Below are 12,691 nucleotides of genomic sequence, written 5' to 3'. Positions count from 1 at the left end.
GAAATTGACAGAATATTTTTAACTGAAATAAATAAAATTGATAAAAACTATAGCTAACTGGAAGTATATTGTATGTTTATAAAAACCAACGACTTTGGTGTTTAGGAATCTATGTATTAGCCTTTCAACCTGATGTGAAATTGTTTGTTGCTCCCCTCCACACACACACATCCCCATACAAACTGTTTACATCAGTTGTCAGCAAATTACAGCGCCCCATTCTCCTGCTGGCGGCTGTGCAATGTTAGTCCACGAAATGGCAACAGTAAATGTTGGGGGGAAAACTCCAGAGTCAGTTTCTTGCTCAACAATAATTGAATATATATATTTTTTGAAAATTATATCTTCTGTTGAGTATCCATTACCCAGTGAATGTATAATCTTAATAATCACAATATGGTACTTTGACCTTTTTAATTCTGCACCTAAAAATGAGCCAAAGTATGAAAAAACTAAAACTTCTAACTAATAAAAACTAGGCTAAAACTGAACAATTTTTAACTAATAACTAGCAAACACACTGTAAAAACTAATCAAAACTAACAAAAAGTCACACACACACAAAAAAAAAAATATATATATATAAAACGAAAAACCCAAAACTATTGTAATCCCACGGTAAACTAAAAGTTAGATTTATGAAGATAATAGAAATAGCAGGACAGGCATGTTCTACAGCTTTTAATGTCTTCTGTGTAGCTCCATGGTCAAGACATGGGACTGCTTTTAATCAGCTATGTTAACCCAAAACTCCATCGCAGCATGAGCTCATTTGATGTTGACGCTCTTAATTTCTAAAGGCGATGAACAGAGGAAAGCAATTCTGAATCAGAGGAGCCAAATCATTTTAATAGCTGTTCTCCAGAGACATTAGGTTGTAGGAGGAATAGAAGAAACATTCTAAGTAAATGTTTCATTTCCTTTAAAAATCGACAAAAGAAAATAAGAAAATGATGCAAGAGTTGCTTGCATCAAACATTGGTTTGATTACCCCTTCCTGTTCTAACTAATAAGTTTCAGTTTTTTGTGGGGGAGAGGGCTTATACCAGCCTCAAATAATTGGGCAAGTAGTGTTTTCCAATCATTTTGATTCGTTTAAAAAATGTCCTACCATTGCAGGGTTGATGTTTCTGTGAATGGCTTGAGTTGTTGCATGAGCGTACAAACCAGCCAGGAGAATGAATGCAGAGGAAGTGGAGCTGCTCAGTGACTCAAAGTACAGGAACTATGTGGCAGCAGTGGACAAAGCCCTCAAGAACTTTGAGTACTCCAGCGAGTGGGCCGACCTCATCTCCGCACTGGGCAAGCTCAACAAGGTCAGAGTGGCGCAAGACCTCAGCAAGCCTGACTGCGTTTTCTTTAAACAACTTCACAGATTGACACAGTTTTGTCTCTTTCCAGGTTTTGCAGAACAATGCAAAATATCAGGTTGTCCCCAAAAAGCTGACAATAGGCAAACGGCTGGCCCAGTGCCTCCACCCAGCGCTGCCCAGCGGCGTGCACCGGAAGGGCTTGGAGACCTACGAGATCATTTTCAAGATCATTGGGCCCAAGAGGCTGGCCAAAGACCTCTTTCTATACAGGTAAACCTGATCCCAGCCAGAAGTAACTAACTTTTTGTCAAAATGTTTCAGAAATTAACGTCAGTTCTGCTCTGGTTCTGGTTGTTGTCGCTGTAGCTCGGGACTCTTCCCACTACTCTCCAACGCTGCTATGTCTGTGAAGCCTGTGTTGCTGGGGCTCTATGAAACCTACTACCTGCCCCTGGGGAAGACTCTTAAACCAGGCCTGCAGGGCTTACTGACCGGCGTCCTGCCTGGTTTGGAGGAAGGTTCAGAGTATTACGACAGGTAGGAAAAGAGAAGTGCTGCTGCAACAACAGTAAGAATGAGAATGATACCAAGGAGAAAAGTATTTGGAGGGGATCTCTTGGCGCACAGGGTGGAAATAATGTTGATCATATTAATATTGTGTAAAATTAACTTTTTTGAGGTTTACATCATCTCATAATGTAATTCCCTCATCAAAATATACATGGAGTGTTAATTTGACTCTTTCAATGCAAGTTTAAGAAATCATTTAATCTAGCATGGCAACCATTCAGTTGTGCAAGATGCCTGGGTGGACCTGGCTCCTCCTTGGAGCTGCAGTTTCCAAGCTTCTGACTCGCATCTCACCTCTACTCCATGACTCTCCCACTCAGCTCCTTCAGACTAGCTAACACCAATTAGTAAACACAAAATGGAGCTGCACATCAGCTGAGTTCATTATAGGAGCTAATTCTGAGTGAAAAACTGGTAAAAATGTTGTTAAAGGATTCATAGAGGAGTGATATTGTGATAACTTCCTGAAGGTGGAGATTTTGATAGAGCAGGAGATATTTAAAAAGACAGAGACCCAATTTCAAACTGTTAAATCAGAAAGTCAGATTTCTTTTAAGTTATATTTGATATACAATATTTAAATTGCTATATTTCTAACAATTGAAGGTAATATACTTACTTCAATTGTATATTACCTTAATAATATTAAGGTAATACTTTAATTGTACTTTGAAATGGCACTGTGTGTCTTGAAAATGCACATATTCTTGACATTAGACTTTTTTTCCGTTATCTTAAAATGAAATCTGGCTGGACACTAGAGGGCGCTCCAGTACTAGGAATGTCATTGTGGACTTAGCAGCTCAGCATGGCTGGTAACAGGATATGTCCCTTTTCCAAAACATTGTTGATATATTATTATTCCTTAAGTAATCATCTGGTGATTAAAACTGAGGTCAAATTATATGGATGAAAATGTTACACACATCTGTAGCAATATGTGATTGAAAAGAGATTGCCTAAATTCTGGCTTTGTAAAAGATTGTGAGCATTTTGCTTTCCACACAGAGGAGGCGTTTACATTTTTTTTTTTTACTTTTAATGAAATACATACCTGTAACATAAACAAGTACCTACATAAAACTCTTTTTCTGAACAACACCTATAACAAAGCTGCTTTCAAAAAAAACAATGCAGTGGCCAAGAAAAGTTATTGATCTTCCTCCTGTGCACTACAACCACTAAGCACGTTTTCTTCTTTAGTATTGGAATTGAGCAACCTCACACACACTTCCTCAGTCGCTCTCAATCTACTTTCATCTCGAGGCAAATTTGGTCTTGAGTTTGTGCCAACCTCTTAGTCTCTCAGCACTCCAGCCTTTTGAAACCTGTTGGTAAAAGGCTGCATATTAGCCACAAAGTATAGCGACTTACAAATTAAGGAACATATTAAAATTATTTGCTTCCAAATTAGTTTATTTCAAATCTCGTTCAGAAAGATTGTTTAAAACTTGGTGAGTAGAACAACTATTTCTCTGCCAAGTCTCCCTCTGTGGATCATTTCCCGTTTAAAGCTGGTGACTTTATCTGTGTGGGTGTGTGCGTGTGTGTGCGCGTGCGTTTGCTTGCAATACCTTTTTTCCACAGCCTGGTCAGGGGTTAGATTTAGGACTAAGGTGCAAATTGAGTTTTGGTTAGGATTAGGTATGTAATGGTTGGGGTTAGGATAAGGGAATAAGGGTAAGGTTTAGGTTGTAGAAATGAATGGAAGTCAATGGAAAGTCCCCACTAAGATAGCCACACAAACATGTCTTTGTGTGCATGCGTCTGTGTGTCCGACAGAACCAACACGCTGTTGGAGAAGGTGGCTGCAGCCGTGGAGCAGTCGGCCTTCTACAGTGCCTTGTGGGGCAGCATCCTGACCAGCCCCTCTGTGCGTCTCCCCGGGGTCTCCTTTGTTCTGCTGCACCTCAACCGGAAGCTGTCCATGGAAGACCAGCTCTACGTCATGGGCAGCGACATTGAGCTTATGGTGCGTGCTAAATGATCCAGCTTTATGAAATCAGTTCACGACCTTCCGCTAACAACAGATAAGTCATATTTTCTACATACAAAGTAAAAGTGTGTTCCTGCTCTCACCAGGTGGAGGCTGTTAGTACGTCGGTGCAGGACTCGAGCGTTTTGGTCCAGAGAAGCACTCTGGACCTTATCCTCTTCTGCTTCCCCTTCCATATGAGCCAGGTAAATATAACCGCTACAAAACATTTTTAGTCTAGTTCAGGACGATTCAGGAGCTGCTGAAGTTCGAACAATCTCAAATTTTCTGTCGGATATGTCAAATAAGAAAAAAGGTTTTGGTATTCTTGTGACAATACCATATAATGTTTGCATTTGAAATGATGCACAAGATGGACAAACGAGAGGAGAGCAACATGCAGGTCCGCAGATAATTTATTTATGTCCACTCCCAGTAACTCCTCTATCCACCCTAATTTCTCTGGCTTTCTTGTAAACTTTGATGTTGATCTATAGTTATTCTGAACTTCTTTTGAAGAGTTTTTTTTTTAGGACTTTAGCTGCTTTTTACTCATTTTCTGTCCAGACCTGAGCATGAAAGCATGTTGTGATTAAAAGAAAAAACAGACAAGTTGACAAATGTGCCCAGAAACCATCTTTGAAAATAAGAATCTGTCAAAGATCCAGCACACAGTGATAACATCTGTTTATCCTTTGGTTATGTACCATCTCTACACCATGTTTTCAGCTAACAGGGCTTTGGGACTTGCCTTGTTGGAGCTAAAATGTATTTTATTTTGTTTTGTTGCATAGATTCAATACAAGAAATCTTATATCTCTGTGGAAGGCTGGTGTTATCAAAACGTTTGAAGAACCAAGTTTACCAGGCAGTTGAAATTAAACCACCATAAAAACGGAGGAAGCAGCGAACTTATAAAATCAATCACAGAGCATAAAACACTTATTTCATATAACACTTATGTTCTGTCTGGACATATGTACATGGATTCAGAAACACTCTCCCACATGTTTGGCTGGGTTTCTTTTTTGGTTTCGTTTTCAGGCTACCCGGCCTGACATGATCCGGATCCTTTCAGCAGCTTTGCATGTGGTTCTGAGAAGAGACATGTCTCTGAACCGCAGACTCTACGCCTGGCTGCTGGGTGAGAAAGACACACAGACACAAGTTACACACTCTTATATGTGTGACAAATTGGTGAAAAAAACAGGATGATATTGCATTGGTAATGAGGACAAAATACTCCTTTGAATGTTACAAGTGATTACTATAGCATTCATACTGCTTTCCTATACATGTTTTATCGAAATGCTTTTTAAGCATTTTATGCCAAAAAAACTTTTCTATGTGCACAATATTAGAAAGTCACGGTAAAAACTGCAATGACTTTTATCAGTCTTATTTGATAAAATATTATGCAAAGTGATATTTAGATGACAGTATTTGCAACAATTTGTGCAGCCCTACTTCTGAACAGTAAGGAGTATAGTGTATAATTGCTCTGTACACTGTTTTAATTCACTTTCTCTCATTTTTTGCTCCCTGTGGGCAACGCAATGGTGAGTATGAATGAAGGGTTAATCCCAATCTTTAGGGAATGTATCATCATACCATTATTTAAAACAAATCCGTTCAAAGTTGTTGGTACTGATGATTAAAATGCTTGCTTGTAATTCCTACTGTACATTGTTAGATTTTTTAGAATAATGATATTTTATTGACGATCAAGCAACAACTCCCAGTCTCAAAATTAGTTTAGTTGCACCTCTTTAAAGTTTAAACTGCTTGACAAACAGTGGCTCTGTAATGTAGTTGAATAATGAGACAAATGTTCCAAAATGTGATACATATTTCACGTTATATAGACTTAAGAAAACTTGTTCTCGGGGACAAAAATATAGAAGATGAATAACTTTGTGGCTAAAATATACACACCCTGTTGAGGCACCCCACGACTTGACTTTGCAATTTATTCCAATGTCTGTTTATTTTCTAATAGTTATTTTCTATCCAGTTCTATTGATTGTAGGTGTAAAGTCGAGACGAAAGAGTACTGAAAGTGAATCAAGTAACATTTTCACGATATATTAGCTTAAAGGTCCAGCCATGTTATTGTAGTTTTTCAATTTTATTTTTCCTGTGGTAAATTAGTTTGTCACAGTATATCAGAAAAAAAAGTTTATAATTTGTCAAATTCCCGTAATTTTACATCACAAAAATCTAGAATTTGTACAATTTTGATATTCCTTTCAGTTCTGAATGTTTGACTTTGTCACTTTTAAAGGCTTTGACAACAATGGCGGGATGTCAGGCCCCCGCAGCACTCGGCAGAGCAACCCAGAGGAACACGCTTCCCACTACTTCAACAGCTTCTCCAAGGACATGCTTGTCCAGGTGAGGTTTAAAGCTGAACGCACAATCAGGTCAACCAAGGTGTCCCGCATAACCCCCAAAGAACGCAGCTTAAAAGAGTATACGCGTCTATTAAGGGTGGCCAAGTGCCTGTCTGTTCGGAATGTTCCAAACCTTTCGCTGCTTTTGGGCGCCAGACCTTTCCCTTTTTACTTCTCTTCCACTCAGATGTCCACTCTTAGATGTGGATGGGTTTGCTGCTTGTATTCCCAGCAGCCTGAGCTTTAAGTGCGACTCTTTGTTGTAGTGAAAGACATCACACTGCACTACAAATCACGGCATCTTTCCTGCTGTTTGATACGCTCAAGTTCTCAAGGGACTGGAACAGGGTGCGCAAAAACTGAACAGGAGCTTTTTTTAATTTTTTTTTATTTTTATTTCATGTGTGTTTGTTTTTTTCCCTCCCACCTCTGCCATCTGCTCAGAGATGGTCATTGAAGCTCTCACCTGGGAGAATGAAGGCAGCTCTGGGACTCAGAAGGCAGATGAGGCGTAAAACATGCAGGAAAAAAAATCAAAACACATAAGAGAGAAATCATGAAGTTGGTTTTCAAAATAAATAAAAAAGGTCAATGCCTCAGATATGGCTTATGTCAATATACACAAACCATAATATTTTATTTTACAGCTGGTAATAAAATGTTAACATATGCTGCACAATAACAGGCTTGAGATCTGTTTCTTCCTCTTTTCTCAAAAAAAAAAAAAAAATTAGAGATAATATTTTCAAAAAGCAGCCTTCAATTCATTTATCTCTTCTCTGAGTTGTACGATAAAAAATTAGGGCAATGAGAATTTTTGTTTAATTATGAGGATATAGTCATTGTATCAGCAGAAAAAAAAGACAAAATTTCACCAGACAAAAAAAGACTCGTTATCAGGATCTGACGTGACCAGCTCAATTTTTGTTGTTCTTCTTGATACTGTTAATAATTTGATGCTGATGTGTCAAAAGATACAATTTCATCTTCACAATATGCTCAACATTTCTCATTTTAACGTTGTACTTTATTCTCATTGTGGTAATGTTTTGACTCTCTTGTCATACGACCGTTACTTGTTATATTCTGACTTTATTCTCCTAATGAAAAAAACAAACAAATCTTAGCTTGGACTTTATATGCAGTCATACAGTTGATCTGAATTTAAAGTCCAAATTAATAGAAGCTGTAAACACATGCAGAAAGATCCCAGGCCGAGAATCGAACCCAGGACCTTGTTGCTGCAAGGCAGCAGTGCTACCAACTGCGCCACTGTGCAGCCCCAAAAATTAAATCTTCAAAAACCTACATTTCTCTACATTGAACTGATTTGGTTTCCATATGTTACTTTCTTTTCTTAGGCAATGGTTGGGATTCTGCAGGGCAAAGCTCGAGGTGGGGAGGAGGAAACCATCCTGATGCACGACCTCAAGCCGTTTCGCATCCTGATCAGTCTGCTGGACAAACCAGAACTAGGTAACCTGTCAGTCAATGTCTCAACCTCATCAGGCTTTTAATTATGTGGTTAAAAATGACATTTATCATATATGTAATGGTTTTACTTATACCGGCTGCTTATTTTTGATCTGTCGCTCCAGGGCCGGCAATTCTAGAGGACGTTCTGATCGAAGTGTTTCGGACTCTTTACACACAGTGCCGGACAGAGTTGAACCTTCAAAACCAGAGTCCGTTCAGCAAAGATCACACACACCTCAGCAGGCGAGTTTAAACAAGGTTTTGGTGTTTTATTTTAACTCAAAAATCAAACACCAATTCTGAATAACAGAATTTATTCATTTCTCTCTTCTAGTAAGCTGCGAGAAAATAAGAAGACGGCAGAGCTTATCAAAACAGCCAATCTCCTGTTCAACTCGTTTGAGCCGTACTACATGTGGGACTATATCGCTCGCTGGTTTGAGGAGTGCTGCAGGTTGGTGTCAACATGCATTGTAGACTGAAATACTTAAATGATAAAGCCTTGTACAGCAGATTAGCAAAGTTTAACCTCCTGTCATTGCCTTTTAAGCAGTTTGTCTATAAGCCTGTTTCATTAGAGGCCTAGAATGGATTATATCCTCGTTTTTCCACATTATTTTCTCTTAAAATCACCTCTGATCTGCTAGCATTGAACTGTCTCTGATTTATGTGTGTTTCAGGAGAACATTGAACCACAGCACACGTGTTGCACGATACGGTTGGAGTCTGGAGTCTCCTGATCTTTCTCTGGTGGAGTTCTGTCAGTTGGTAGATTTTCTACTAGACATCGTTTCCTTGGTGAGATTTCTCTTTCTTTTTTCTCTCTCTCTTTCTCTGTTCTGTCATTTTTCTTTCTTTCATTCTGTCTTTCCATCTCACTTATTATCTTGTAATTTTTTTTTCCTCTTATGAAGATTTGTCTGTGTCAGATGATTTTTACTGTTACTCTTTCAATTCCTGCTACATTATTCTTTTATTTTGTTAGGATTTTTTGAATATGTGAGATCTGGAGGTGCCAGATTTCAAGATTTAACTCATCTGCAGCACAACCATTGCACTTTTAAGAGTAGTTGTAAATAAACAGCAAATGTTTTTTAAAAAGTAGTCTTTAGGGTTTGCCTCATGTATGGGGTAACTACAGTAGGTGTAATGCACCTAAAACATCCTTGGCTGCCGTTTTTTTTTTGTTTAATTTTCCTACTTATATTTCAGCTTTTTTTTTTTCCTAGTGTACTGAAGGAAGTCTGAGCACAGAGCAGCACAGCCAATAGAGTCTAAAATTAAGATTTGGTTGATCAGCAAAGTGCCCATGTTTCATAATACAATTTTGGAAACAGACGACCAGAAAGTAAAACTTGCATATTAGAAACTTATCTGCCATTCTGCAGCTTTTCCTTCCAGCATTTTCAGTACAATTTATTCAGTTTTTAGAATATTGGCATCAACGTGGTACAAAAGTATTGTCCTTTTTATTTTTCTGTGACATAATTTGTGCTATTCTTCCTTTCTCTTCATTCCTTCATGTTTAATTTGATCTCCTTTACATTTTCCCCCCCTCTTTTCTATTCTATAATCTTTGTAATTATAGACTCCTGCTTGAGCTGCCCGTCTCGCGCATGCTTTGCAAACACCTCCTCTATATATCCAGTGTGTTTGCTGTTTTAGTATGTTCCACAAACATGTACAGTGTGGCATCCATGTTGTCAGAATTTGGGACTCAACTCTGTTTCCTCCCTAAGTTTTTGGATGTGACACATATCAGAGTTTGTGTGTTCTGCTTACAGTCCTGGCCAGAAGTTTTCAGTACTCTCAACATGGGCTTGAATGTCATATTGAAATTTATATTTGGGCTTTTAATAGTTTATTTGAACAAGCTTAAAGAAGTCGTAGCCAGTTTCAGAGAAGCCACTTGCTCCGCTGCAGGACTCTGGTTGTACATTCGAACACTCTTCTTCTGTTTAACTCGTGCCGTGCATCAGCATGAGGCTGACGTTATTCCTTTTTTTGCGATAACAAATTTTTCTGGCATTTCTCCTAGTGATTATTTCCCATACATCATATTATAATTGTTTTGAGACCATTTTAAAGTAATATATGGATAATGGTTCATATATTACTCTGCAGGATTAATACATTCAAATTTTGTAAAGAACACTTCACACTGGAACCGGACAGCGTTTCAAATATCGAAAATAAAACAAATCAACCAAAAAAAAATGAATAGGAAATAAAAACCGCACACAGCCAACCTGACATTGGTTTTCTTGCATGTTCCAAAGTTTTCTTGCATGTTCCAAAGAATAGGAAAGAGTGTTTCTGGTAATATTAGGCTTCTAGAGCGGCCAACCTAAACCATGACACATGTATAAAAATAAACTGACAATGATTTCTGTGCATTTATAATGTTTTGACTCTGCACAAGTTAGAGAAAATCCACAATAAATTCAACATATCCTCAATTATTATTGAATTTGAGTCAATATTTCATTACAGAAAAATTAAAAAGTTTAGTTCTAATAAATTTTTAAAGGCCCAAAGTGATGATTTAATTGACAACGAGTGGAAGTAAACTTATGACCATAACTGTATGTGTTTTATGTATGCAGCCTCCACACAGTCTGAAAAAGCCTGCGTGGGGGATGGGTTTAAAGTCTCCTTGCCAGAATATTGTTTGCATCTTATTAGTAAGACTGTACGCTTTTATACTGCTGTTTCCAAATTGAATAGTTTGGAAATCCTACACTAGTTTTACCCTGTTGAAATGCTCTGTGAGTGTGTGTGTGTGCGTGTGTGTGTGTATGAGTGTGTGTGCGTGCTTGCGTGCGTGCGTGTGCATGAACTATTCGGTAGTGTGGTAATCGTTATGAAAGGATGAGTGTGTGCGTCTCTGCAAATGGTGACGTGTGGCCGATGCTCTGCTTGCTCCTCTCTGTTCAAACTCTCTGCTCTTTCTCCTTGAAGCCTACTAGAAGCATGAGGGTAATCTGCCAGGTAAAGTACAGCTCTTTCCTGCTTTTTCACCTCACCTTGCTTCACTGAGGCTACAGTAACATTTCAGCAATGTCCTGCCAACATCCCTCAGGCGACCTTTGTTCCTTTTCTTTTTCTTCTTCTTCTTTCTGCTTTAAGTGTTCGTGACTGACTTTGCTTTCATCTTTGTAATGCCGAAACGAGAACATGATCTTTAGGGATTATGATCATTACATGTGACAAAAACTTCCCTTGTTTTTTGTTGTTTTTTTCCCCTCTCTATGTGCTTTGTGTTATGCATGCATGCAGTTTACGCTACTGCTCACATCATGTTTTTTTTTTTTTAAGAATTCACATGTTTTAAGAATTACAATATTTTAATTTCATAACATGATTTCATGCTTATTTTCTAATTAGAAATTTATTTACATTTTTTGTTTATGTTTTGCTTGTTTCATAAAAATCACTTTAATTGATTCATATGAAATAGGTAGGTGTCCATTCATTTTTATTCGTGGTGTTTATTTAAATAATATTTTTACTTATTTTGCCTTGCAGAGCCTGTTGAATAGTTTCACATTTTCCGCATTATAAACAACTTCATTGTAATTTATTGCAATTTTTATCTGCTAGTCCAACACAAAATAATCCATAATTGTAAGGTGAAAGGAAACGAATACCAGGTTTGATTGTATTATAACGTACTTTTTTTTCTATTGCTTCTTTATAGAACCACATTTCTACACAAGCATCACAAAGTGGCTTGACTACTTCTTTGTTACATAATCTTGCTGCAGATTCTTAAGTGGATTTAGGTCTGGATGTTAGCTAGGCCATTGTAATACATTAGTATGACTAGTTTCTTTGTAATTTGGATCCTCTTTGCTCTTTTCCACATACTTCACAATTGTGTTTTACTTTGTAGTGGTCACACAAAGTCAAAATTATACATTGATGATTGTGGCAGTAACATTTTGAACGATTCAATGGGGTTGAATACTTTTGCAAGGCAGTATCAGTTACAACAAAAACATGCAAAAAAAAAAGAGAAAAAAATGCTTTAAACTTTTTCTTGAATTCAAATTATTTATATACGTTTGAATTATTTTTTTAAATTTTTTTAGAAACAGTTGGTAACCGATGCACCCCACCCAGTCGAACAAACGACTTGCTCTAATTATTTGTCCGTATTTCCAGGAGACGTACATAGAAATCCAGACGGAGCATCTCCCTCAGCTGCTGTTGCGCATGGTGGCAGCTCTGACCTGTCATCTCCAGGCGCTGGACCTCGGGGAGCTCACCCACTGCCTTCGGCTCTGCTCCAAAATCCTTAGCAAAGTGCAGCCTCCGTTGGTGTCGCCGCTAGCTCTGCCCGCGAGTCCGCAGCCACCGGGCCTGGCGGCGCAGCACAAAAGCAGAGACGTGGATATTAAACAGGTAGACTTTTAAATTAAAGTCCAATCAGTTCTTTCTTTTTGATACTCTTTAAAAAGGGAAGAAGAATCTGGGTCTTGCCGTTGGCATCGCATTTGGTCTGCTTTGGCCTAGTTCTGATACAAGTTACAGTCTAAAACCCCATTAGTTTAGTCTCTGATGGTGTGTCCTGGTCCCTGATCAGGGCCTCTCGCTGCATGCTGCACACTTGGTTGGGTGGCCATTAAACTCTCCCTTGACGCAAAGCATTTGAATCTAAAAAAAGAAACTCTGCTTTGGTTAATCATTGACCTTCTGGTTCCTTGGTTGTTGTAAGTGTTTTGCGACTCACTGAGCCGTAGCTGACAGTTCAAAGTTGCCTTCCCACAGAAACATGGATGAGTTGAGGTACGTCCCTAAAGACTTGGAGCAGAAAGATGGAAGAGGAATATCCAGCAGCTGAGCCCTTTCATTTTCTCCCAGAGGAGTTGGACGACTAAACTAGCTTTAGACACCTTTACTTAATTCTGTGTTCTTTAGAGTGGAAACATGCAGTCAAAACTAGAACGACCCGATCCCAC

General features: G+C 38.4%; 1 protein-coding gene across 4 annotated transcripts in view; it reads left to right on the top strand.

Moving 5' to 3' along the window:
• The window catches only part of dop1a (DOP1 leucine zipper like protein A), a 30,631-nt gene that overhangs the window by 4,364 nt on the left and 13,576 nt on the right, over nucleotides 1–12,691 (top strand). For 2 of the 4 annotated variants that reach the window (XM_055041885.1, XM_055041884.1), the window contains exons 2-14: nucleotides 1,120–1,316; nucleotides 1,402–1,583; nucleotides 1,680–1,850; nucleotides 3,666–3,855; nucleotides 3,966–4,064; nucleotides 4,903–5,002; nucleotides 6,143–6,252; nucleotides 7,613–7,727; nucleotides 7,850–7,970; nucleotides 8,062–8,181; nucleotides 8,408–8,525; nucleotides 10,689–10,718; nucleotides 11,895–12,134. In XM_055041885.1, coding sequence (XP_054897860.1) covers nucleotides 1,179–1,316; nucleotides 1,402–1,583; nucleotides 1,680–1,850; nucleotides 3,666–3,855; nucleotides 3,966–4,064; nucleotides 4,903–5,002; nucleotides 6,143–6,252; nucleotides 7,613–7,727; nucleotides 7,850–7,970; nucleotides 8,062–8,181; nucleotides 8,408–8,525; nucleotides 10,689–10,718; nucleotides 11,895–12,134 — 1,734 coding nt within the window. In that variant the 5' untranslated portion in view covers nucleotides 1,120–1,178. The remainder of the gene's footprint in view (nucleotides 1–1,119; nucleotides 1,317–1,401; nucleotides 1,584–1,679; nucleotides 1,851–3,665; nucleotides 3,856–3,965; nucleotides 4,065–4,902; nucleotides 5,003–6,142; nucleotides 6,253–7,612; nucleotides 7,728–7,849; nucleotides 7,971–8,061; nucleotides 8,182–8,407; nucleotides 8,526–10,688; nucleotides 10,719–11,894; nucleotides 12,135–12,691) is intronic. The other 2 variants (XM_055041886.1, XM_055041887.1) reach the window with 2 other exon arrangements.

This window comes from Poeciliopsis prolifica, unplaced genomic scaffold, assembly GCF_027474105.1.
Source record: "Poeciliopsis prolifica strain line A6 unplaced genomic scaffold, Auburn_PproV2 SCAFFOLD017, whole genome shotgun sequence".
Classification (NCBI taxonomy): domain Eukaryota; kingdom Metazoa; phylum Chordata; class Actinopteri; order Cyprinodontiformes; family Poeciliidae; genus Poeciliopsis; species Poeciliopsis prolifica.
The sequence above is the reverse complement of the archived record's forward strand: the minus strand, read 5'-3'. Positions and strand labels throughout refer to the sequence as shown.